We start from the raw sequence: 25,395 nt of genomic DNA, 5'->3' as shown, positions 1-25,395 counted from the left end.
TCAATGGGGGGGAAGAGTCGCAAGGTTGCGGTCGTCGCCGATACAATCGAAAGAGGCGCCAAGTAATAGTTTGAAATGGAAAGAGGAAAAGTGTGGTTCGTAGTGCGAAGCGCTGGGAGACAGCAATGGCCTGTCTTGCGCAGCGATCGTCTGAAGTCAATGGAGGTTGAATGTCTCCAGGCAGGCTGGCTGGCTGGCATCAACGAAAGCTGGACTGGCTGACTGACAGCTCACCCCCCAAACCAATTCAGATGTCGTGGCCAGGTAGACCATAGACCGCTGAGGACAGATTAATCCGTGGTTTTTCCGCCTCCGTCACCTTCTAAAAAGTTGTGGGCCAGCCATGCCAAGGGTGAGTTCCAGGTGGTAAGGAGGGGCAAAAGCATCTCAGGGGGGTTCCTGCTTAGGGCCCTTTTACCTTAAGGTTCCGGCCAGGATGGCACTAACTGCCCCTGTTCCAGACGCGCTGTTACGATAAGGGAGCTCTCCTAGACGCTAAACCAGAACAGTACAGCTTTGATGCAATGTGTTCAGTCTCGCTCCTTCACTTACACGGCATGGGACAAGAAAGTGTCCTTTGATGAGAATGCCACGATACCCATCAGCTGTGCTGACAATTGTTTCCACGAGCCACACAAGTCTCAGATTACAGTCGTTGTGGGGAGGACAGTCATCTACTTCCAGACTGTTGAACATGATATAACGTCATTCCAATTGAAGACGCCCGCCCTTCTCTTGTGCTGAAGCTCTACTACCTATCCACTCTTGTGGCCGCCCCTCCAAGAAGTCCACTTCCCGTACTGTATGGGACACAGTCTATACAATCGCACTTCAACGTCGGACGGCCGAAGTAGAAACAAATCTTCTGGATATTCGACAATCGCCGAACCTGTGCAATCTGGAATTGACCTAGCTCCGCAATGCTGCGGCTATTCAAGCTGCCCGGCGGCCTGGCAGCTGCGTTGCTGGCAGCTATCTGTTTGAACGCCGGCAACGCATCTGCAGGTCCATCGGTCAGCGTAGACATGAAGGCGGCCTTCTCTGCGCCTCCATATTTGCTTGAACTCCTGTGAGCCTTGGGGACCAAAGGGAATAGATGTGACGGGTTTCTAACATTGAATTACTAGTGAAACTGCTGCTCAAGAGAATGCAACAGCCTACTTTCCCCTACTCGACCGAATCGCGGGCGGCCACTTTGCAGACGCCACAACAGACAAGCTTCTTTACGAGAAGTTTCTAGAGACTCTTCAGAATGATGGCCATATATCTAGTGCTGAGGCACTGTCGACCTTCAAGCTGGCCCTGTCCATGCGGTCGGCCGCACCAAGGATAGAAGCCCATTACCAATATTATGACACGGGTGTTGCACCGACTCTGGAGGCTCTAGACTCCAACTGCAAAGACTGGGTTCTGATGGAGGGCAAGCAATATTGCTCCGCCGACCTATCTGAGGTGAAATCATCTGTAGAGAGCGGGTCGTAAGTTTTGAGCTGTCCATCTTGGTGAAATGTGTATTAAAAAAACAGCAGTCAGGGCAGGATTTTACCCTTCGATCGCAAACTGGGCAGAGGGCCTGAGGCTGTTCTCTATGCTGATATCACGAAACCTGAGTTTGGTGCATTTCACACGGCCCTTTCCGAGATGGCACGAAAGGGCAAGGTTTCATATCAACTAAGATACCGCCCAGAGCGGAGGGAACTCTTGGAGAAACTTCCGGTCAGTGGATATGGAGTAGAACTTCAACTTAAGCGGACTGACTATATCGTCATTGACGACCGAGAGGCTGAGGCAAAGGAAGAATCAACCGAGACCGCCAATCTGAAAGTCAACTTGGATGCTGAGGAGGAGGTGACCGATCTGAAGCCGCTCTCGAGCTCGGAATTATCTGCACTGGGCGTCAAGGCAGCATCTTTCATCATGCAGAGTGATGACCCTTTCAATTCCCTCTTGAAGTTGACGCAGGACTTTCCAAAGTACTCCGCATCTTTTGCAGCGCATAATGAATCGGAAGATTTCCTGCGAGAGCATTATTTCAACCGAGGCCAAATGGTGCCGCAGGGCATGAATGTTTTGTGGATGAACGGTGTCCAGCTAATTGAAAGACAAATTGACCCGTACACCCTGGTTGATCTACTTCGCCGGGAACGCAAGCTTATCAAGGGCGTCACAGATCTTGGTTTAACCGGAAAGCAAGCGGTCTCTCTTTTGGGAAACAGAGAGGTAACTATTGCAAAGTCCAACGACGAGGTTGGTCGCTTTGATTGGAGAGACGAGATCGAAAGTGGCCGCGTCATTCTCTGGCTCAACAATATTGAGAAGGATAAACGGTACGCCGAATATCCAACCAGTCTCATGTCGGTAAGTAGCTGTATGCTTTGTGAACAATGTCAATGCAAATACTAATTCTAGCAGCTTATGCAAAGAACGTATCCAGGTCAAATCCCGCCCATCAGAAAAGATCTTTTCAACCTGATCGTACCAGTTGACTTTACGGACCCTGATGACCTCTCGTTGGTCGTCGAGCAGCTAAGGGCTTTCATCACAAGGCTGTTGCCAATTCGATTCGGCCTAGTACCCTTGACATCTAGTCCTGAAGCCGAACAGCAAGCCAAAGTGGTCTATTATCTGATCGAAAACTATGGCCTCGCTTCACTTATGGTTTATTTGGAAGCATGCAACACTGGAAAGCAGGTGACCAAAGTGGATCAATCTAAGTTTGAAAAAGCTATCAAGGATCGGGCCCCCAGAGAGGAAGCTCAGCCTTTACCCTACGCAGAGATTTTCGATTCCGAATACTATGCTCAGCAGATTGAGCATGCCCAACATTGGGTCTCTCGTCTGAATGCCGGCACACCTGTTCCTCCCATCTTTCTCAATGGTCAAGCCATCTCCAGAGAAAAGAACTGGCTTCAGGAGATGAGCATCAAGCTCGGCCAAGATCTTCAGCTGATTCAGCAAGGTATCTACATGGGCCAGATTGATGAGGACATGTGGATTCCAAACATTTTCTTGGAAGGTGCACCTGCTCGTCGCAACGTATACATCTTTCCCAGCAAAGAGAATCAGCTTACCGTCCTGGATGTCAACAAGGTCTATACTGAGCATGATGACTTGTTCAGTATTGTGCCAGTCATTGAGGCTAGCCCAGACTCAAGCAAGGAGACGTGGGCAGCGCTCTCGGTTATTGCCGACTTGACCAGCGAGGCAGGATTGAAACTCCTCCTTTCTGCTCTGGACTTTCGCCGCAACAACCCAGGCGTGCGTCTAGATATTGTCCACAACCCACTAAACTCAGAGGATGGTGATAGGGTCAATACGGCCATCAAGGATAACATCGAGCAGCTCTTGGGAGCAGATACTTTGGAAACTCTTAGGTTGCTTGTGGCTCACGACGAAAGCAGGACCACGCTCGAGTCGTCCTTCGACATAGCCCTGTCACAATTCTTGGGTGCTGCAAACCTGCCACCTTCCACTCAGATATTGCTGCTCAACGGCCGAGTTATTGGTCCCATTGCTAATGATGTCGAATGGACTGAGGATGACTTCCAACAACTCATGGACTTCGAGCAGACAAGTCGCATTCTCCCTGTATACCAAGCGATTGAGGCTCTCAACCTGACAGAAAACGTCTCTGGGCCTCTTGCAGCAGCCAAATTGACCTCCATCACTGCTCTGTCCACTATCTCGGATCTCCCCGAGGGAATATTCGAATCTGCCCCAACATTAAGAACGACAATCTTTGATACTTGGGAGTCGGCCCAGACGATGATATCCGTAGGCGATGAGTCGACGGCCAGCATTCATTTTGTTGCGGTCCTGAATCCAGCAAGCGAACAAGGTCAGAAATGGGCTCCAATTCTCAAGGTTCTCTCTGAGCTCGACGGCGTGTACCTGCGAATTTTCCTCAACCCGAGAGAGAGAATAGATGAGCTCCCGGTAAAACGTTTCTACAGATATGTTCTTGGTTCGTCGCCCTCTTTCGATGCAGCAGGCAAGGTTCAGTCTCTTGGTGCTAGCTTCAAGGGCATTCCATCCGAGGCACTCCTGAATTTGGGCATGGACGTACAACCGGCCTGGCTTGTTGCCGCTAAAGACTCTATTCACGATCTCGACAATTTGAAGCTCGGCTCAATCAATACAGACGTCGAGGCCACCTATGAACTCGAGAATGTCTTGATTGAAGGTCACTCCCGAGACTCTACGGGAAGCCCTCCTCGAGGTGTTCAGCTCCAGCTGGGGACCGAGTCTGACCCACACTTTGCAGACACCATCATTATGGCCAACCTTGGATACTTCCAGTTCAAGGCAAACCCGGGTTATTATAACATTCAACTCAAGGAAGGACGCAGCTCAGACATCTTTACTATTATCAGCGTTGGTGCTCACGGCTACAATGCCGCCAGTGGTGACGAAGGTACCGAGGTTGTCCTTATGGACTTTCAAGGAACAACTCTCTACCCCCGCCTTGCACGACAGCCCGGACAGGAGCTGGAGGATGTTTTGGAGGAGAGTGGATCCAGCGGCAGCGACCTACTCTCCCGAGGTCTCAAATTTGCGGAGGGTATCCTTGGGGGCTCCAAGAGCAAGAGCAAGTCTGTATCCGATACCGAGCATGCCGAGATCAACATCTTCTCCGTCGCGAGTGGCCACCTCTATGAGCGCATGCTCAACATCATGATGGTATCCGTCATGAAGAACACCAAACACACCGTCAAATTTTGGTTTATCGAGCAATTTCTTTCGCCTTCGTTCAAGGAATTCATTCCACATCTTGCGAAAGAATACGGTTTCAAGTACGAGATGGTAACCTACAAGTGGCCACACTGGCTTCGCCAGCAGAAGGAGAAACAGCGCGAAATCTGGGGCTACAAGATTCTGTTCCTGGATGTTCTTTTCCCACTATCACTTGACAAGGTCATCTTTGTTGATGCCGACCAAATTGTACGCACCGATATGATTGACCTGGTCAACCTTGACCTGGAGGGCGCTCCCTATGGTTTCACTCCAATGTGCGACTCTCGTACAGAGATGGAAGGCTTCCGCTTCTGGAAGCAAGGATATTGGGCCAACTATCTGCGTGGCCTCCCTTACCATATCTCGGCGCTTTACGTGGTGGACCTTCGCCGATTCAGGGAGCTTGCTGCTGGTGACCGGCTGAGGCAGCAATACCACACACTCTCGGCTGATCCAGCCAGCTTGAGTAACTTGGACCAGGACCTGCCGAACCACATGCAGTTCCATATTCCCATTCACAGTCTGCCGCAAGAATGGCTTTGGTGCGAAACATGGTGCTCAGACGAGAGCCAAAAGGAGGCTCGTACAATTGATCTGTGCAACAACCCACAGACAAAGGAACCGAAGCTAGACAGAGCAAGAAGACAAGTACCTGAATGGACTGTCTATGATGATGAAATTGCAGCAGTGGCAAAGAGGGTCAAGACTCATGTTTTGACAGGAGACGAACAACAGAAGGTGCTTGGAGGCGACAAGGTAGAAGTTGAGAAGAACATCAAGAGCCGTCGCTTTGAGGAAGAGCCCGAGGTCAAGACTCGAGTTCTGGAAGACGATGGACATGTCAAGGACGAATTGTAGAGACGATTGTGAAGAACATAAGATTTAAACGAAGAATAGAGTACAATATTGGAGACGATAGCATCATAGTATTAGGCGCACAAGCTTTTCTCTTCGTCTTTGCGTTTGTTCATGGCCAGTGCAAAAAAAGCCCCAGTGCGCTGATTGCAAACGCGCCGAGCTTTGGCTGGAGCCTAAACAAGACCGTGAGCTTTGAAGCTATCCCGTCCATTCCGTTTGTTGAGAAATTACAAGCAGCTGTCCTCAGCGCCGGCACTTGTGCAACTACTTGCACCTGCCAAATCTTTTTTTTTTCTCCCCGGCGCCCACAGCTCACAGAACAACAAGGCGTCTCTTCTTGTCGTTCTCTCTCGATTCGGCGAGGATAATTTTCATTGCTCTCGCCCTCTACACCCGAACATGTGCATCACAAGCAAGCACATAAAGCCTGGCTTGTTCTCGCCAGCTACCTAGGTACCTACACCTCACTACTTCTAATCGCCATTCATCGCGGCTTCTCACCTGTTGGTGACTGCTTTTCGCCGTAGCTCAGCAAAGCAGTATTGTGAACTTTCAACACCACGATTCCTTAGAAGCTCTTTGACGCTGAGGACCCCGCGCGCACCAGTACACCATGGGCAAATCCAAGAAGGCGGGTTTCCGCGGTAAAAACAAGCATTCCAAGCGCCCGGGTAGACTTGCGGCCTTGGCCAAGAAGATAGAAGAGACAAAGGAGATGCAGAGAAGAATGCAGCCCTTCCGACTCTTGCCCTATCACAACATCCCCGGTCTCAACTTCAACGACCCGCGTCTCTTTACGAACCAGAGACAGGAAACTACTTGGTCAAAGCGAGACAAGGTTTTCAACAACGGCAGACTCATCATCTCTTTCCACTTCTTGGCCAGATTCACAGTCGCTGAGTAAAGACACACATTTCTCTCAGTGGTTAATACATTATTAACATATCAATAGTATTCATGTCCAAGAGCTGTTGAACCGAAGAGTCTCGGGTGTCCACCGTTTCTTGCAGGATTTCCGCGCTGGATCACTGGTCTCTCCAACATTTCAGATCTCAGAAGCCATGGCAATTGGATTGGCAAAGAATTGCCCCGCCCTGAAGCAGGTGAGCCAACGTTGATGAGGCTTTGACATGAACCTAGAGACAAGGCCGTTTATATTTCCCACCATGCTCCATCGTAACCTCAAGCTTACTCTCCTGGCATTTAATGACAGCTAGTACTAACACGAGTTTGAAAAATAGGTACGCCTACTCGGAGCTTGCGAACTCACAGACAAAGCTATTGCAGCTTTCCTTCAGTATTGCACTTGTATTGCCTTTCTTGAGATTTCTGGAACCGAGGACCAGTCTGGAAACATTCGCTGCCCCGGTGCTCTGCGTGCACTCGGAACCATGAAGGGTCGGCGTTTCTTTACGCTCAACCACCTCCGCAAACTAGTATTTTGCAACCAGTCAGACTTGGACATGTGAGTAGGCTCTATTCCTAGTATCGCTTCTCTTTGCGCATGCTTCACACCCTATCTTTGCGGTTTTGACAGTGAACCACCCTGCCTATACATGCTATTACCCTTTGCATAAATACTGTCAACAGAAGAAGCTGACATATCTTCAATGCTAGCGAGACTTCCAAGGCTCTTACAGAGAGATGCCCCGGCCTGGAACTTACATACGGAAACACTAGACCTGATCTTGGTGGTCTTCAGACTTTGCGTTTTGGTGACGTGGTGGCCATCGACCACATGACCGATGACGATCGAACTGGATACCTCCCCGACACCATGGAGTTTGAGGAGGTTAGCGCCCTCGTGGATGGCCCACGCAAGACCATCACCGATGAGATCAGCGGCCAGTTGGATCGAATGGTTCTGGACGACTGAGATTATTGACAAAGGTCACGAAGCGGGTATTGATTTAGAGTAGTATGCGATAGGCTCAGTCAAGTCTAGTGAATATCAGGACTGCACAAGGTTTTGCACCAAGAAAATACCGGATTCTAGCATTACCACCACCCATCGCCCTGATCATATGGGGTTCAATGGGTATAAACAACAAGGCTTTCAACTGTGATCTTCCAATTACCCGCAAAAGGCGACGGACCATGATTTATAGGAACCCGCTATGACCTACCAAGAGGTGCATAAGAATGAGAATAAAGTTAACCTGCTATGTCCCTCATGCTTGAAGATACATGGTGGTCAACCTCAGAAAGCCGCACCCAAGGTTGCCCCGATGTTCGGCTATTTCCGAATTCCCCGCTTACGGCCGAAACTTGCAATTGCCCGAATTCTTCTCCTATTGCTCATCGCCAACGACAGACCAGACTTGGGACACATCGGTCTGATTTTCTTTGATATTACTGACCAGATTGCACTGGAAGCTTGGTGTTATTCAGGTTAATAATTTGGCTCAGTTCGTTACGACCGAGTACTCCCTGGGGTACACGACTTGTGTCACAGACATCTTCTGCGGCCCTCAGCTAGCTCTCGGACATAGCAACGGGCCCAATGGAACAGCAGCCGAAGCGTCGTCGCAGACCGGCCCTGTCATGCATTCAGTGCCGGCGCCGCAAGATCAAATGTGATAGAACTGACCCCTGCAAGCACTGTGTCACTGCCCAGCACCATTGTACGTATGATGCCTATGGCGTTCGGCCGCTCCCTGCGCAGCAGCAGCGTCGCGGGCGTCAAAGTCTCCAGGCTCTAGCAGCAACCGCATCACAGTCCGATTCACCTGATCCTCTATTCCCAAATCTCCAGTCTGCAGTTCCAGCTTCTGCCGAGGCTGGGGATGGTGTATCGGTCGCGCAGGTTGGCACCGAAAATGGCAATGTCGTGGACGTTGCTAGGACCGATGACACTCGGCCGTTGCGTTCAAGCCGCGGGGACGACCCCTATCTCCGAGATCTCATTGAGCGAGTTGAGAGTTTGGAAAAAGCCTCATATCAGTTTTCTGGTCAAGTCGATCCTGGATCGGCGAATCATGTACTGGATTCGGGACTGCAGCGGTCCCATATCGTTCTCAACAAGACCAGGATCCTCAGCTCAAGTCACTGGAAGACTACCACGAGAGAGGTAGGCTACACTTTTGTATTTACTGTCATTTTTATTGCACGTCTTGCTGATTTGTCAATAAGCTTCAACCCGTACTCGAGTGTTATCGTCAAGCCGTCGACCCAGAGAGCAGAGCCTTGATAGAAAATACCGAAGTCCGAGGACTGGTGACCGAGATGGCCGACCTACTTCATGCCGGGAAGAACATTGCCAAGCGCATCAAATTGACGAGACCGAGTGGCAGCCTTGCCAACCCAGACTTTGGCCTAGTGAACCCGACTCGCGAGGTGGCAGACCAAATGACTGCCCTCTACTTTTCTTCATTCGAATCATCTCACAGGATACTACACGTGCCTAGCTTTTGGGCCGAGTACAACCGGTACTGGAGCATGCCCGAGAGTGTATCAACCCCAGTGCGATTAAAAGTTCTTCTTGTCGTTGCAATCGGATCGAGCCTCCACGCAGACAGGAACCCAGACGCAGAGCTTCGTATCTTGGTACACCAGTGGATTCATGCGGCCCAGACTTGGCTCTCGGGGCCTCTGAAAAAGGATCGACTTGATCTTCACGGGCTTCAGATCTATTGCCTCACAATACTGGCCCGGCAGATATTCTCAATCGGTGGGGACCTTGTATGGATGTCAATCGGCTCCCTCGTCCACAGAGCGATGCAAATTGGTTTGCACCGCGACCCGAAATACTTGCCGCCCATGTCCGTGTTGCAAGCCGAGTTGCGCAGGAGACTCTGGGCCACTATACTCGAAATGGGCGCCCAGGCTTCTTTAGATGCCGCCATGCCTCCTAGGATCTCTACCGATGAGTTCGATACCGAGCCCCCCTCCAATGTCAATGACGACGAACTGGGTGAGACCACAAAGCCACCGCGATCTCGCCCTCGCAGTATTTATACCAGTACTTCCATGCAACTACAGCTGCTCGACACTTTTCCAACGAGACTCAAAATCCTCAAACTTTTATATGGTCTACATTCGGAAATATCCTATCTTGAGGTTCTCAAGATGACTTTGGATATTCTCGACGCCTGTCGTACCTCTGACAAGTTCCTCCGAGACAACCAGGAACACGGCGTAACGATGTTTCACCGGAATCTAATGGACTTTCTTGTACGCCGCTTCCTTTTGGTCCTCCACTGCCATTTTGCCGTCCGCGGCCGTACCAACCCCTTGTTCCACTACTCGATCAAGGTGAGCATCGATGCCGCCATGGCGGTGGTTTATCCGGCCCCCGACGAAAAGTTTTCCCGTCTCTTTACTCTGGGCGGTGGCATGTTTCGAGAAGGCTTTCGCTGTGCTGGCAGTATTCTCAGCTACGAACTCTTGGCTCAGACCGAGGTCGCCTGCCGTGATGGGCCGCTACATCGTAATTTGCATAATACGGAGTTTCTTAGGAAGGCTTTGGAATATATGATGGAATTCTCGTCTGAGAAAATACGTGAGGGGGAAACCAACATTAAGAGTCCAAGTAAGTAGTCCTTTTTGTTGTTCAGTGCCTCTTCCAGATTACTTGAAGAGCCAGTATTGCCATTTGTCACTGCTTTGTGGGCAAACCGGGACCGGCACGCCGAGATAAATTCCGGGCAAAAGTCCAGCAATTGTTACTAATGCCAGAGTTTATAGTGTTAGGCCAGATTCTAGCTCAGGTCGAGGCAATGAACCTGGGTATTGAACCTGATCTTGGAATCGCAAAGAGCGGTCGAGATCACCTACGTAATTGCATCAATCTCTTGCAGGAAAGAATGGATGCAATCTCTGCGATACATCCTGAAAATATTGTCTTTACTCCAACGGAAATAGGAGACCAGGACAGTCTGGGTTTGGACTTTGACTTGGATTTTTTCTTGGGCGATGCGGACTATCAATAAAACCCCAAGTGAAGGGCACGGATATAACGGAAAGCATAGAGATTCAAGTCATAATTGTAAACCAAAACCTCGATGAAAACCATTGAAAGATTGATTGTACCGTTCTGCCATTGCTGCCTGCTAGTGATGTTGTGTTGGTTCTCCACAATTGTTATACATGCATCGTTCACCACCACCTAACACCATGCAGCTCTATTATTCACCTTCTCCTCGGCGCCATGGCATGAGCTTCATAATGCATGCATGAGTTGAGAAAATGACTATTTCCATGGAGCTAAAACACTGCTTTCCATGGTATACATATGCATTGTCTCCATAGTCGTTCCTAGCTGATTCCTGATTCCTAGAAATTGCTTCCTAATCTCTATAATTCGTGATCTCTATTTCCTAGTGGCTGATTCCCAATTCCCAATCCCCAATGTGGGTGTGTGATCAGCGACAGGTCCTTTTTCTCTTGTGACCTCATGGCATGCCAGCTATGCACAAGTATATGACCATGTCATAATTGCTGATTTTTGCCTACTCATGATGTATAATTCTTTATGATTCTATCTGTCGCATGTCAGATTGTGCATGCATATCTAAATGAGGCACTTTGACCAAAAAGTTGCACACTAGGCATACTGCGTCATGTGGTAGAGGTACAGAGTAGAAGAGGCCCCATCGTACAACAAAAGTGAAGCTGCGGCGGTGGAAGGGGTCAAGTTGCCGCCACAGAACCCCCGCAGCGGCAGTAGGTACGGAGCTTGTACACGTGTAGATGTCGAGCTTCAGCCAATTAGATTATCATATTTACAGGAATTCGTTCAGTCACGCCCAAAACGGCAAAGTCCACGGGTTGCACCGCCTGGCGATTCCTAGAAAACTTCCTAGAACTACTGCATACATAGTAGCCATTGCTCTTTCTTACATGTATATATTTGGGAAAGTTGGGTGTCATTTACTTCCCATGTTGTCAACTCAGAGCAAACTTCTCCCCTTATATTCTCCCCGTCCACGCTTGAAACATTGAGCCTATCATCCCTAAACTCCTAAGCACCATACATCGTTTTCACCAAGACCATGGAGTCCCCACCAATGTCTCCTGGGGACGACGGTTTTGACCCTGTTTCAAGACTCGATTCCATGATCAGGTTGCTGAACTCACTTTCCGAGCAACGCTTCGAATCACAAGCCACGGTCGATTCCTCCCGGACCCGCGATGGACGTGTGGCCTACGACGAAGGACAAGCGAGTCCTCGTTTGCACAGCACTGACTACTACCACCAACGCGTTCTCTGCAGTGACAAGGAATCAAGCCAGTGTCTTCACATACCTGGTGATCATTTCTGCAAAGTCCGGCCGGCTCTCTTTCGATACTGCAGAACTGGCGACACTGCTAGATTTGATCGTGCTTTGAGGATTTACTCGGAAACCCGGGGCCGCAGCATCTCCTTTGCCGATGATGATCTCTTAAACAGCGAGTTTGAAGGAAGAACGATGATGGGTCTAGCCGCAGAAGGTGGCCACCTCATCATCGTTGAAACCCTTTTAGCGCTCGGTGCCTGTCCAGACATTGAAGATGCCGAAGGTGACTTACCTATACACCTTGCATTGAGGCACTCTGAATGGGCAGTATTCGAAGCACTGCTCAGTCCTGAAACCAGCGGTGCACTCGACCACACGGCCTTGATCAATGCATCAACCATGGGACGTGCTGACTGTGTTCGCACGCTACTCACGAGCAAACGCAGACGTGTGTTTTCAGTCAACCAACAAGATTCCAATGGAACATCTGCGCTCTTGGCTGCAAGCATTCACGGCCGACACCAAGTGGCGAGAGTTCTCATCGACGCAGGTGCCCATGTGGATGACTGGTCTCCTGCAGGCACTGCGCTTACAGTTGCTGCAGCGAGACGTGATTTGGAAATGGTGTCGCTGCTTCTGGAAGCTGGAGCCGATATACATCTAGCTCTTCTCTGCATGAATCCCGATATAAACTCCGGTGCACAAAGACACTGCAGCCAGAAGAGAGCAGCCGAGGTGATTAAACAGTGCTGGAGAGATTGTATTTCGGCAAGAAGATTTCGAAAGCAACGGCTGCGCCGAGTCTTCATCAGCCAATATCGGTGCATGATGGATCATCAGAACACAAAGCAACTCATTCTTGACGGCTCGCTCTCAGAGTCAATCAGTGACCGAAGTTATGCCTGGTCCTTTGGAGTCAACACGTTAAAGGAGCTGCTGGCTGGTTCCTTGCCCACGTCCGCGACCCATATCCTATCAGCACTTCTTGTCGCTCTGTCGATTGCTTCATTCATGGATGATGACACATTTTGTCTCGATGACAACACTTCCCACTGGCAGAGTGTTGTCAATGAGGTACCAGAATGGACGCGACTCATGTCAGACGAGGCAACAAGGACGGCTTGTGAGGATCTCGCTGCAGATCTTTGGGGCTCCAAACCTAGATACTCAGTGGATGGTATCAATGGCTCGATCCCAGAAATTAACTTTTGGCCGAACCGCAGCAACCTCGATGTATACATAGATCGACTCACAGCTGAGTTAGAATTGGTCGAATCCTCGAAAGCAGGCGAGACCGGGTCATTATCGAGTACCCGCGAAACTATGCACACATTCATTCTTTCTCAAGAGGATCTGGCGCCCTCCTCCAGTCCATCAAGTATATTGACCGATACGGTCAACGAAGAAAGCTTCTCATCATTCGATGACTTCCTCTTGGACATAAACATGGATCCCTATTACGACACTCGTGGAGAGACCTTCAGTAACGCGAGCTGGGTCAACACACCGTCACACGAAGATCTGACCGCCGTCCATCCCCCCAAGCTTGCTTCCGGAGTAATTTGCGTCCTATTCATCCTCTTTCTCGGTAAGTGTGTGCCTATGTGCTGAAAGTTACATTATTACCTGATCATTTGGTGTGTCCTTTGGCTACAGTTACTTACCACGAAAATAGCATTGTTCTTCATGAATCCCGTCGGATTTAACGAGCTCAGCTGGTCTGCGCAATATAAAGCTTTGTGCAAACCGACAATGGACGCTGCTATTCATCACATGCAGTTGGAAGTGGCTGCGTCTCCGATACAGCCTATCAGTACTATTATACCGGAGGGTCATGACATCGCTTCCGCTGACATTGTCCTCGACAGGAGGCACATCTGGAACCTCGAGATACTATATGACAACATCAGCGTACTTGGTCATTTGCGCCCCATTGACAAGCATGTTCGCTCATTCTGTCAAAAGTGGAAAGATGGATACCTACTCCGACTAAAGCAACATGTGTGGAAATTCATCAATGAATCTCCTGAGCACGACTCAATCGAAACCTGGACCAGGTCGAGCTCTGAAGACACCTCTCACCATTCTACTGGCTTTGGCCATGAAACCTCAACTTCTCTGTCCACCCCTGAGCTTACGCTGTGTCACGCCATTGGACCTATGGAGCCATTGACTCCGAATGGGGCAGACATGGAAACGCGGTCACAGACTGGGTAAGGACTCCTAGGCTGCTAAGTGAACTTCTAACAAGTGGATGATCATTGCTGATCGAGTTTGCAGCTCACCAGGCTTCACGACCAAAAGTTCGCAACGTTTCTTTTGTCAGGAACATGGAAAGCAGTTCAAGACAAGGTCAAATTTCAATCGCCATCGGCGCGAACAGCACGCAGGTGCGGGTGCAAAGCGATTCAGATGCTCCAAATGTGGCAAGAAGTTCGCTCGGAAAGATAATTGCGACAAGCATGAGCGTGATACAAAATGGCATCGTTCATGGTAATTAGGTGGCATCAGCTCCTGGCACGTCGGGTAAGATGTATGATCACCAATGTACCAGGTTACTGAGATACTCGAGTGTTTTCATTGAGCTCGGTCAAATGAGTAATAGCCATGAAGATGATAGCAAGTCAACCCCCAAGAGAAGATAAGAGAGACTTGATAATTGAGCACTCGGACAAATTAGCGCCATGAGAACATTTGTGCTACATGCTGTGAATGCTACTGGCCAATATAACTGGCTGTTCAGCCAGGCAATTGGGAGGACAGACGGACCGGCCGCCACAGACATCTTATTGGAACTGTAGATTCAGCCTTGAATAGTCAGCAATCACAATGAGCTCCCTGTGCAATGGTCAATACACAATCACAGAGTCTCCTTTGGCATAGCTCCGCTTTTCCTTACTCGGTCGTAACCTTTGCTCGGCCGAAGACACTGGCTTACGAGAGGTCCAGTATACGGATATAAGCGGCCGAACCTTATAAATCAGCGAGGAGCGATTATGGATGGAGTCATAAGGGTCTGTCTTTGACCTTGTAAGGCCGGACAAATTTGTATTAAAGTGACAAGATGATTCTTATCAATTTGATTGTGAATTGCAAGGCATTTCAGTCCTCCTTCAAGTGTCATTAAGCAATCACAATTCAGTCCGGCATTTTGAGATATCAAATTCATCCGCCCTCAGATAACATGGAGTCCGAAATGCCAAAACTCAAAGTCCTCATCAGCGGAGGCGGCGTCGCCGGCACGGCCCTGGCCTTTTGGCTCTCCAAGCAAGGCCACGACGTGACCGTCGTGGAGCGGTTCCCGGCGCTGCGCACCACGGGCTTGCAGGTCGACCTCCGGGGGCACGGCGTCGAGGTCCTGAGGCGCATGGGCCTCGAGCAGGCGTACCGCGCTGCGTCGCCGCCCGAGCAAGGGCTCCAGGTCGTCGATACCCGCGGCTGGAGGCGCGCCTACTTCCCGGCCAACAGGACGGGCGAGGGCGCGCAGAGTTTCACGACGGATTGGGAGATTATGCGCGGGGACTTGTGCCGCATCATGTACGATGCCGCCAAGGACCGGACAAGATACATTTTTGGAACGTCGATCGACGGATTTGACCAGGAACAAGACGGGCCGGTCCATGTCCAGTCCTCAGACGGCCAAAAGGACACCTTTGATCTCGTCGTTGGTGCCGATGGGCAGGGATCCCGCTTCCGCAAGATGATGGTCGGTCCTGGCGGCGAGGATGGCCTGCGTCCGATTCCAGGGCAGCACATAGCATATTTCACCGTTGCTCGCCCCGTCCAGGATGGCGAGGAGTACATGGCTACGCAGTACATGGCGACGGGCCGACGCGGCATCATGACGCGGAGGTCGCATCCAGACAAGCTTCAAGTGTATATCGGCTGCACGTCCACTGCGGACGAGCTGAAGAATATCCGACGCGGCGATGTCCCGGCGGAGAAGGAAGCGATGGCACGAGTTTTCCACGGCGCGGGGTGGCGATCTGACGACCTTGTCAAGGATATGATGGCCGCGGAGGACTTCTACTGCGAGCGCATGGGCGTGGTCAAGCTGGACAAGTGGTACAAGGGCCGAACGGCGCTCGTCGGCGACGCGGCCTACTGTCCCTCGGCCAACACGGGCATGGGCACGACTTCGGCTCTGGTGGGCGCGTACATTCTGGCGGGCGAGATTGGCCGGCACTGCGGTATGCCGTCGCTACATGAGAGATCCGGATCCGACAGAAAAGGCTCTTCAGCCACGTCTGCAGTCACAGCGGCACTGGAGGCTTATGATTGCAAGTTACGACCGTTCATGGACCAGGTCCAGGAAGGAGTGCTTGAGAATAAAGCGGGCATGATGCTGCCGTCATCGTCCGTGGGCGTCGGTCTCGCCAATTTGTTCCTGGGTATTGCTTCATTATTGAGATTAAATATTTTCAGTTGGTTCTTGAAAGAAGAGGTAAAGGACTGGGATCTGCCCGACTACGATTACTAATGTTTGGTGTCTTTAGAGGCATGAGTCTTGATGGCCAAAAGTGTGTTTGGTTTCTGCTTGCCTAGATTCGCTGATTCGATACACTTTTTTGTGTTCAAAAGGTACACTGTATGATAGCGTAAACTTGAATAATTCGCATCTTTTGTATAATATAGACAGTTTACACTTTGCTCTGTTGCTCTGAAATCATGTCTCTAGGCGCGACTTGTGACTCACTTGCGAGGCAGTGATATTTGCTCTTTGAACGCAGATACGGGCCATAGCGATAAAACACCCACGGCATTGGAGTCAAGGCCAAGGCAACAAACCCCAACACACTAACCGCCCAGGCCGTGCCCAAACCACTATACATGACGTCTGCGAGTACGGCAAAGCTGCCGCCAAAGACACAGCGAAGCAGGGAATTTGCTGCAAGAGCGCTGGCACTATAGCGCTCGTAGCAGTCCGTGAGATAGGCATTTATACCGAGAAAGAGAAACACGAGTCCAAAGCCAAAGGGTACACCGGCCAGGATGGGGATGATCCAGTGAGCGGGCGGCTCCGCTGTCCAGGCAAAGATGAAGAGACTAATGGGCATGAGCCATGCTATAGGTATCAAGTGCGGCAATCGAGCTTCGGGCACAGGACCGAGGCGCTTGACATAGCGCAATCGTATCTGATTGAGGCGAGTCGATAGTATCGTCGCCAGAATCATGCCGGCGGTGATTCCCAGAAAGGATAATCCGGATATGGAGAGTGACCATCCGCGCGACTTTTGAAAGACTACTGGGTAAGCGGTAAACTTGAGAAAGAGCACGCCATAAATGAAGGACATGTAAAGAGACAAGAAGAAGAGGATCGGCTCCCGGAAGAACATGAGCCACGGCCGGGCGAGACTCTGTCGAAACTCCTTGGTCCACTCCTTTTGGGACCGCTTTGCAGCCTGATAGCCTTTACGCTTGGTGGGATAGGTCTCGGGCACAAATACCACCAGCAAGACAAGCAGCACACAGCACAGAATGAACATGAGCCAGAAATTCCATCGCCAGCCGGCGTACTGGGTGAGAAAACCGCCGATAAGCGGCGCGATCACGGGTCCGCAAAAGCATGCTGCCGTAAACAAGGCAAACGGTACGGAGCGCTCTTCGGGAGCCCAGAGGTCAGCCAGAGAGCCTCCAGAGTTGGCGACACTGGGGGCTCCAAAGAGGCCGTTGAAGAAGCGAAACACGAGTAGTGCTGATATGTTGGGCGTCAGAGCCGAAGCCAAGTTTGTAAGAGTGAATAATGAGAATGTTGAATAATAAACTGGATTACGCCCGCTATATCATATTATTATGTCAGTCATTTCACCTTCATATCCGAAACGTTGGTGCACTAACAAGAACTCTGAAAGAGGCGCGAAAAAGAAGTAGCCTCCCACAGACCCGACGAAATAAGTGGTGGCACTCAGCGCAGCGACAATTCGGGTTGTGTGCAGCTCAGCGGCGATGGCTGTCAATGCCGGTGTCTGCACACTACAGCTGAATGAAGTCATCATTGGTAGCGAAACGGTGATGCATGTGTAAAGCCCTAAGCGTTGGAGCGTCAGTGATGCATTTTGCAATAGTCCAAATGGTCCAAACTGCTCACATTTTTGCCTTTGCGACCAGATGGCTGGAGGCTCAACGAGAGACTCTTGAGATATTCTTCCCACAGCTTCGGTGGTCGGTGGCATTATACCGACCGTCTCTAGTTCCCGAGGGACAATTGTTTTCTCAATGGTTGTTGACATTTCAAAGCAGCATCAATTGAAAATGGAGTGCGGCAAGTCATCAAACAGGTCAGATCAAGTGCAGTGATGTCTCGCATCTGTCCTTGTACGAAGAGATACAATCATTCACTTGCCATTGTCACTAGAACAGCCTCATATATTATATATACTTGCGTAGTACATAGCTGCAACTGCATTGTAAAATCAGGTTGATTATCAAACATTGGGGATACTTATTCCCGCCTCGACAAAGATGAAAAGGGCCGGGCCGAATGTAATGCACAGGCAGAGAACATAACGATAAATTATTCGCACGCAATGGGAGTTGCAGGAGATCTGCGTCCCTCGACACCATTCCTAGATGCCTCCCTTCGCCGGGAATAACAAGAGGCGCAGGCGAGCCGCAGAAGGGCGTCCAATCAATTTAAGCTGCTTAGGCAGGGGGCAATGCCGCCATTAAACTTGCATCTTTTCTTTTACGTACTCAGGCTCGCCAAATTCTAAGATTCACCGTTGGCTATTGGGTGACGTCAAAAGGCAGCCAATGATATGATCTTCTCCGGCCAATGTGCGGACTTACAATAGTAGAAGTACGTTAGTAATCCAGGCGAAAATATGTCCCTACCAGCAGCCAGCAAATGACTACCATTATTTTCGCAACGCTCGTTTCTGGTTATTACGATGCGAGGCTTAGAGTTCTACTTTGTTCCGGAGTAGATCAAGCTGCTGTGCCGAATGATTCTGACGGTTGAGAAAACCCATTATTTGAAATTGTTGACTGACTGACTTTAAATGAGAGTTTTGGGTCCATTCAAGGTCTTGACTTGTGAATTTGTCGCACTATCGTCACGATAGAAATCACCGTCTGATTCAGGAGTCAAGTTTGTAAACGAAACTTTGACCTATTGTCGAGATTCGCACCCTCCGTGGTCTCGAGACCCTTATACCTACTTCAGGGCCTCGGCGAACTCCATATGCAAATTGCTTGAGAGAGAAAGAATCCTCCACAACACGCATTTTGACTAAGCGGGTTGAATCAAACATACAAAAATATACTCCCCACAGCTAAGACGGGTCGTGAACAAGGATGCAATCTCGAGGCTCTGCATAATCCTGCAATTTCGAGTCTTGGCTGAAATCTCGGCCGGGTATCACACGGTACAACGTACATCGTAGTCACCAATTCTGGAGCCTTGCATTGTCCCGATTGGACCCTGCCCAGTCAAGTCTTCTAGAACTTGAGAATTGAATGGGGTCTTTACTTGCCTGGACCGATTTGGGAGAGTTGAAACCAAATGGAATGCCTGTAAGCGCGTAGATCGCAACCCACGTGTGGTCGTCCAAAGATCCATCTGAAGTGCATGCTTCATCCCCGACAAATTTCCTCCAATGTGACGGTAAAGATCAGCTTCGTATCTGCACGATTCCGGGATGGTGGACTTCAGAGTAATTGAGTAATGATTCAGATACACACAAGATTCCTGCATAAACAACTGTTGAGTGACTGACTTGGAGTCATTCTCTACTCTAAATAGCGACTGGTGTCACTCCTCAAGTAGAAACTGCCAAGTATACTTGGTAACCATATCTACTACACATCTAACAAGGCGGAAGATAGATGAATTTGATCGGTCGGAGGAATCAACATTCCGCAGATTTCATTCCAGATGCTTGTGGAGCCTTACAAGGAAATACATCATACGTATTCGAGTACAGGTTCTTTCTGGCTAGGCCCAAGATGAGTTATCCTTGTTTGGATGTGGTTCGTTCCTTTTCCTGACAACTGCGAGACTTGCCAAGAAATCGCGGTAATCAAATGACGCGTGTCCGGTTGTCGGTCAGTCGGGATCATTTGTTTGGCAGCATACAGTGATTTGACGATTATAGAAATGGATGCGACAGTGTTCTTTGCACAATCGACGCCTGTAAAACGATGCAAGAATATCTCTTAAGCACATGTTGATTTTAACACATCTTCACCAAAATCTCAGGATACTGCATGTCGCAATCACGATTATAGTCGCTAGAGGTAGCAGATACGCTAGGAGCCAGTCGAAGCTAGTACTATATTTTTGACATGTAGTGGTGCGCCCAGGCCCAAAAAAAAAAAAAAAAAAAAAAAAAAGACAAGTGAATTCCTTTTTGAGTTTCAGGCCGTACAGTCTTTCCAGTACAACGTCTGGAGTAAAAAAGATGGACATACATCAGGATATGTTCGGATTTTGGTGGGCAGTCCCAGGCCGACAGCAAGGTGCTGCCCATTCGGATATAACAAGCCACGACAGATCTGCGCGGACCCATGTTCAGCCTCTGGGCTCGGCGATTGATCAAGCCCCTCGGCGCTCTCGCTCTTTTCTTGCTGGTGAATGACCTGGGGGAGGACCCGGAGTTAGGCCTGATGACGACGCACCACAATATAACTGTTGAGGCCGTTGGAAGCCAAGAAAGCTGCCAAGACTGCAGCGCCCTAGAGCCCCCTAGAGCCGCCGCTGGACGCCTCTAGGTAGGGCCCGGATTTTCGCGGACTTACTGGCTTGGCAGAGCCTCAGTTGAATTAAACACTGGGGGAGCCCCTAGAAAGATCCCCCAGGAGCCCCATTTATTGCCAATTATGGCCATGATTCGATGACCTGTAGACGCCCTGCCCCATCCCGTTTCATCTAAACTTCGGCTGTTCTATTTAGTTTCCGTTGGTCTGTGTGTTGAATGTGTGGGTTGGGTACGGTCGAGACTCGACAACTCATGACTGCACCATTGTTGATAATTGGCAATTGATTTTTTTGAGCTTCGTTCAATCAACATGTACAGGAGCCGGGTACGTTGGACTACTAGTCATGGTGTGATTACTCGCCAGACAAGCACAGAGATAGGTTTGCAGTTTTGAGGATTGTTCAAGTCACTCGAATTCAACTTTTACAGGACTATACATCAATCGATCGTATCGGGGATGACCCGTTCAAGGCACGATACATATCGGGCTGTAAAAGAAATGGCAAAGGCTCTGCACCCCTGAGGCCAGGCAACCAGGGTCCGGAATCCAGAAACACGGAAGCCTTTCCCAGGGATCGAGTTTGGTTCTGTGGATTGGGATGTTCCGATGATATGCCCAGCCTTTCCACCAGTCCACCTACATCCTATCCATCCCATCGTCCCCATGGTGCTCCCCTGTCGAGACCAATCAAGACCGAACCTGGAGTGCAAACAATCGTCCAATTTGCCTCAAACAAGAGAGTGGTGATCGGTATCTTCCTGAGGATCCATAGTGACGAGCATGGTCAGTTGTCGAATCATGATAACCATGTCTTCTCACATAGCAGATGCATCTCATTCTCGTATACTTAAGAGAACGACTTCCTTCCTTCAATGGCATCAATCTTTTCTCTTCAGTTCAGCACCACACAGACTCTTTCATTACCAGCTTCTTCACATTCTTTCATTAAGCTGTGCTTAATCATTCTTTCAACACGCTCCAAGCAGGCTTAGAACATTCACTTTCCTCTTCGAAAACCACCCATCTTTCACCAACAACCAATCATCCACCAACAATTTCAAAATGCAGTACCGTATTGTCTTCGGAGTTGCCGCCACCATGGCCGTTGGCGCCTCGGCTATGCCCAGCAGACCTCTTGTCACCGCGAGCCCTTCGCCCGAAGAGCGCAGAGCCGCCATGAAGCGTGACTCCCTACCTGCTTCCTCAGGTTCGTCTGCCCTGAGCACTGTCTACACTATCGCTGCTGGCGAGAGCTTCGACGGTGGCATGGTCATGTACGACCGTGGTGTCGACTGCGAGGGCCAGAGCGAGGGTGGCGACTCGGACGCCGTCTTCCAGATCGAGAACGGTGGCTCCCTGTCCAACGTCATCATTGGACCCAACCAGATGGAGGGTGTCCACTGTCAGGGTGCTTGTACCCTGACCAACGTCTGGTGGTCTGCCGTCTGTGAGGATGCCTTTACCATCAAGAACCAGGACGCCGGCGAGACCACCACCATCTCTGGCGGAGGTGCCTTTGGCGCCGACGACAAGGTCCTTCAGCACAACGGTGGCGGTACCCTCAGCGTCAGTGACTTCACCGTTGATACCTTTGGTAAGCTGTACCGCAGCTGTGGCAACTGCGACACCATGTACGAGCGTCACGTCATCATGGACGGCATCACCGCCACCGACGGTAGCGAGCTCGCTGGTATCAACTACAACTACGGTGACTCGGCCACCTTTACCAACATTGTTGTCTCTGGCGTCGATGACATTTGCGTCACCTACACCGGCACCGACGACAACGACGAGGAGCCTTCCGAGTACGGCTCCGGCGCTGACGGCACCTACTGCATCTACTCCGACTCGGACATCTCGGGCGACACGTACGAGTCCGGCTCCGCCGCCGCCAGCACTGGCGCCTCCAAGACGAGCGCCACCGCCTCTTCTGCTACCAGCTCGTCCAAGGCCACCACGACCAGCAGCGGCAGCAAGTCCACCTCCACTGCCAAGTCTACCAAGACCACGAGCTCCAAGTCCTCCAAGACTTCCAGCTCTAGTGAGTCCACCAAGACCTCGGACTCGGACGATGACTCTGACGATGACGAGGATGACTCCGACTCCAAGTCTTCCAAGAAGGAGGACAGCCGCTCCAACGCCTTCAGCTGGTTCCGCTGGTAAATGGATTTCCAAGACGCATCAAGTGCTGATGCTTGTTGGTGAAAAACACCCGCATAAAAACCCAACCCAAACACTTCTACTTCTCATACTCTTTTTTCATTTTCCATCTTGTATATATGATTTGGTCTGTGCTGTACATTAGACATAGTTGGCTCTTGGGACTGGAGGATTAGCTTAGGCGTTCTAACAACGGTCAATCGAGATCTCTTCCAGCTTGCACCTTGTTCTCTCCAGTGTGATTGAGGAAAATGAATGAGTGACCAAGATGCAAATACTGACAATGTTTCCGAGGACAACATGATCTGATGGAAATTTGGCTGTCAACTGTCGTCATGTAATATTTTCGGGCCGTTGAGCATGCAGCATGTGATGGCCGCAGCGGGTAATAGAGCAAAGATCATCGTCGGGACCCGCTCATTGTGAGCTGGGGAAATCTTGGGGTTCTTGGGGTATTATAGCTGGGGTAATATATCCCCTGATCCCCCGCGCCAGACAATTGATGGACGCAACTTTGGTAGAACTTCCTCTTCCTGACTGGCTGCTCCACAATCGGTCCGCGTTGCAAATAGACTATTCGGCCCATGAGTGTCGGAGTCGGAGTTGCGCATGACGATCTGCTTGGTTCCTGGCAGGTGGACAACTATGAAGAGCGATTGAAGCTTTCACGACCACGTTTGTCAGATCAAGTCATCGGACGATTCCATAAAGGATACCTTTAGGTAAATGCAGGCAATTGAAATGGATTATGGTGCCAATCTGAGAATACAGGCCGAAGGGAGTGTGTACAGCTTCCGAAATACATATATGACGCTCTTCACCCTCATGCACAATGTTTTCCCCAACACCATCTTCTGTCATTACAGTGCAGTTGGAGGGGTGCCAAACTGTGCAGTATACGTACTCAAATTTGATCCTCTGTTTTCTTCATTATGGTCTCAGCCATGATCAAGATCGCAACCACCGTGGCGGCGTTCACTGCCGTCACAGTAGCCCGGCCGTCAATCCGTCAGACGTCCACGGTTGATGCATTTATCGACACTGAACGACCCATTGCTCTGCAGGGCATACTGAACAACATTGGACCAGACGGTGCCAAGGTCGAGGGCGCATCGGCTGGAATCGTCGTTGCAAGCCCATCCACGGTTGACCCGGACTGTTAGATGCCACTTATACATCACCTCAATTTTACATCATGTGAAACTAACATTTAATTACAGACTTTTATACCTGGACTCGGGACTCGGCATTGACGCTCAAGACCATAATTGATGAGTTCATCTTCTCTGGGGACACGACTCTTCAGACTGTCATCGACAATTACGTCCAGGCGCAGGCTTTCCTACAGACGGTCGACAATCCGTCTGGCAGTTTGTCTGATGGATCAGGCCTTGCCGAGCCCAAGTTCTACAGCAACGAGACCCAGTTTACCGATGCTTGGGGAAGACCTCAGCGTGATGGCCCTGCCCTCCGCGCTATTGCGTTGATTGCGTATAGCAATTGGCTGGTCGACAATGGCCAACAGGATACAGCCACGAGTGATGTGTGGCCCATCATTTCCAACGATTTGTCCTATGTTGGACAGTACTGGTAGGACATGGATTACTACCCCGGCATGGTCATCTCTTTAAGCTAACCTCCACATCAGGAACCAGACCACCTTTGATCTATGGGAGGAGGTCCAGGGCTCGAGTTTCTTTACGACGCAAAACCAGTACCGCTCTCTGATCGAGGGCAGCGCTCTGGCCACAACCTTGGGCGTCACTTGTACCGGCTGTGACCAGGCCCCTCAGATCCTTTGTTTCCTCCAGAGCTACTGGAATGGCGAGTTCCTGACCGCCAACATCAACGTGAACAATGGCCGTAGCGGCCATGACGCCAACACGTTTCTCGGTTCGATTGCCATCTTTGACGTGGACGCGTCCTGCTCGAGCTCCACGTTCCAGCCCTGCAGCAGCAAGTCTCTGTCCAGTTTCAAGGCCTACATTGACTCGTTCTCGGGAGTCTACTCCATCAATGATGGCGTTGCTGCTGGAACGGGCATCGCGATTGGGCGGTACCCAGAGGATACCTATCAGGGCGGCAATCCATGGTGAGTTAAATGACAACTTTAAGCATCTTCTCCCTTGACTTGATCCCCCGAAAAGACTAACGCGTGCCTTGCACAAGGTATCTGATTACCGCCGGAGCAGCAGAGTTCCTCTACGACGCCGTGGCACAATGGACAGCACAGCAGACCCTGACCATTGACGACACCTCCCTCTCCTTCTTCACAACCATTTACTCATCGGCAACCGCAGGCACATACGCCGCATCAGATGCGGCATTCACCGACATCCTGTCCGCCGTGACGGCGTACGCCGACTCCTTTGTGGCCGTGGTGCAGCAGTACACGCCCTCGGACGGATCCCTGGCCGAGCAGTTCGGCCGCGACCAGCCGGCAAGCCCGCTGTCGGCCACGGATCTGACCTGGAGCTACGCCGCCTTTGTCACCATGGCCCAGCGCCGCGCGGGTCAGTACCCGGCCGGCTGGGAGGGCGCCTCCCCCGCCGAGGTCCCGGATACATGTTCGTCATCGTCTACGCCCGGTACCTATGCGCCTGCTCCGATTGCGTCGGCGGCCGCTTGAGAGTGTAGAACGGGGCGGGATGGGTTGGGAGAGTTGGGCTGAGATGCGTGTAACTGGTTTTCTTCGTGATCTAGATGTATCACCCACCTACATTTG

The 25,395-nt window shown here is 50.6% G+C and overlaps 10 protein-coding genes across 10 annotated transcripts; 9 read left to right on the top strand and 1 right to left on the bottom strand.

The window, feature by feature from the left end:
* Positions 1-920: 920 nt before the first annotated feature.
* On the top strand, positions 921-5,592 carry PFICI_12488 (uncharacterized protein; the record flags this gene model as incomplete). Its single annotated transcript, XM_007841069.1, has 4 exons — positions 921-1,069; positions 1,128-1,478; positions 1,530-2,358; positions 2,413-5,592. The coding sequence occupies 4 exons, from the start codon at positions 921-923 to the stop codon at positions 5,590-5,592; spliced, it is 4,509 nt and encodes a 1,502-aa protein (XP_007839260.1).
* A 613-nt stretch (positions 5,593-6,205) lies between these two features.
* PFICI_12487 (uncharacterized protein) lies at positions 6,206-7,468 on the top strand (the record flags this gene model as incomplete). Its single annotated transcript, XM_007841068.1, has 4 exons — positions 6,206-6,492; positions 6,545-6,695; positions 6,834-7,057; positions 7,210-7,468. 4 exons carry the CDS (start codon positions 6,206-6,208, stop codon positions 7,466-7,468), a joined length of 921 nt encoding a protein of 306 aa, XP_007839259.1.
* Positions 7,469-7,709: 241 nt separating this feature from the next.
* On the top strand, positions 7,710-7,988 carry PFICI_12486 (uncharacterized protein; the record flags this gene model as incomplete). The annotated part of the gene is made up of 1 exon (XM_007841067.1): positions 7,710-7,988. The coding sequence occupies one exon, from the start codon at positions 7,710-7,712 to the stop codon at positions 7,986-7,988; it is 279 nt and encodes a 92-aa protein (XP_007839258.1).
* Positions 7,989-8,095: 107 nt separating this feature from the next.
* PFICI_12485 (uncharacterized protein) lies at positions 8,096-10,131 on the top strand (the record flags this gene model as incomplete). The annotated part of the gene is made up of 2 exons (XM_007841066.1): positions 8,096-8,662; positions 8,725-10,131. The coding sequence occupies 2 exons, from the start codon at positions 8,096-8,098 to the stop codon at positions 10,129-10,131; spliced, it is 1,974 nt and encodes a 657-aa protein (XP_007839257.1).
* A 131-nt stretch (positions 10,132-10,262) lies between these two features.
* PFICI_12484 (uncharacterized protein) lies at positions 10,263-10,523 on the top strand (the record flags this gene model as incomplete). The annotated part of the gene is made up of 1 exon (XM_007841065.1): positions 10,263-10,523. One exon carries the CDS (start codon positions 10,263-10,265, stop codon positions 10,521-10,523), a length of 261 nt encoding a protein of 86 aa, XP_007839256.1.
* A 1,062-nt stretch (positions 10,524-11,585) lies between these two features.
* Positions 11,586-14,027, top strand: PFICI_12483 (uncharacterized protein; the record flags this gene model as incomplete). Its single annotated transcript, XM_007841064.1, has 2 exons — positions 11,586-13,398; positions 13,486-14,027. The coding sequence occupies 2 exons, from the start codon at positions 11,586-11,588 to the stop codon at positions 14,025-14,027; spliced, it is 2,355 nt and encodes a 784-aa protein (XP_007839255.1).
* A 967-nt stretch (positions 14,028-14,994) lies between these two features.
* PFICI_12482 (uncharacterized protein) lies at positions 14,995-16,290 on the top strand (the record flags this gene model as incomplete). Its single annotated transcript, XM_007841063.1, has 1 exon — positions 14,995-16,290. One exon carries the CDS (start codon positions 14,995-14,997, stop codon positions 16,288-16,290), a length of 1,296 nt encoding a protein of 431 aa, XP_007839254.1.
* A 160-nt stretch (positions 16,291-16,450) lies between these two features.
* On the bottom strand, positions 16,451-18,040 carry PFICI_12481 (uncharacterized protein; the record flags this gene model as incomplete). The annotated part of the gene is made up of 3 exons (XM_007841062.1): positions 16,451-17,588; positions 17,649-17,838; positions 17,899-18,040. The coding sequence occupies 3 exons, from the start codon at positions 18,038-18,040 to the stop codon at positions 16,451-16,453; spliced, it is 1,470 nt and encodes a 489-aa protein (XP_007839253.1).
* A 3,532-nt stretch (positions 18,041-21,572) lies between these two features.
* PFICI_12480 (uncharacterized protein) lies at positions 21,573-22,673 on the top strand (the record flags this gene model as incomplete). Its single annotated transcript, XM_007841061.1, has 1 exon — positions 21,573-22,673. One exon carries the CDS (start codon positions 21,573-21,575, stop codon positions 22,671-22,673), a length of 1,101 nt encoding a protein of 366 aa, XP_007839252.1.
* Positions 22,674-23,602: 929 nt separating this feature from the next.
* On the top strand, positions 23,603-25,299 carry PFICI_12479 (Glucoamylase P; the record flags this gene model as incomplete). Its single annotated transcript, XM_007841060.1, has 4 exons — positions 23,603-23,828; positions 23,891-24,260; positions 24,319-24,762; positions 24,840-25,299. The coding sequence occupies 4 exons, from the start codon at positions 23,603-23,605 to the stop codon at positions 25,297-25,299; spliced, it is 1,500 nt and encodes a 499-aa protein (XP_007839251.1).
* Between the last annotated feature and the right edge of the window lie 96 nt (positions 25,300-25,395).

This window comes from Pestalotiopsis fici, assembly GCF_000516985.1.
Source record: "Pestalotiopsis fici W106-1 unplaced genomic scaffold PFICI_Scf_10, whole genome shotgun sequence".
Lineage (NCBI taxonomy): Eukaryota > Fungi > Ascomycota > Sordariomycetes > Amphisphaeriales > Sporocadaceae > Pestalotiopsis > Pestalotiopsis fici.
The sequence above is the reverse complement of the archived record's forward strand: the minus strand, read 5'-3'. Positions and strand labels throughout refer to the sequence as shown.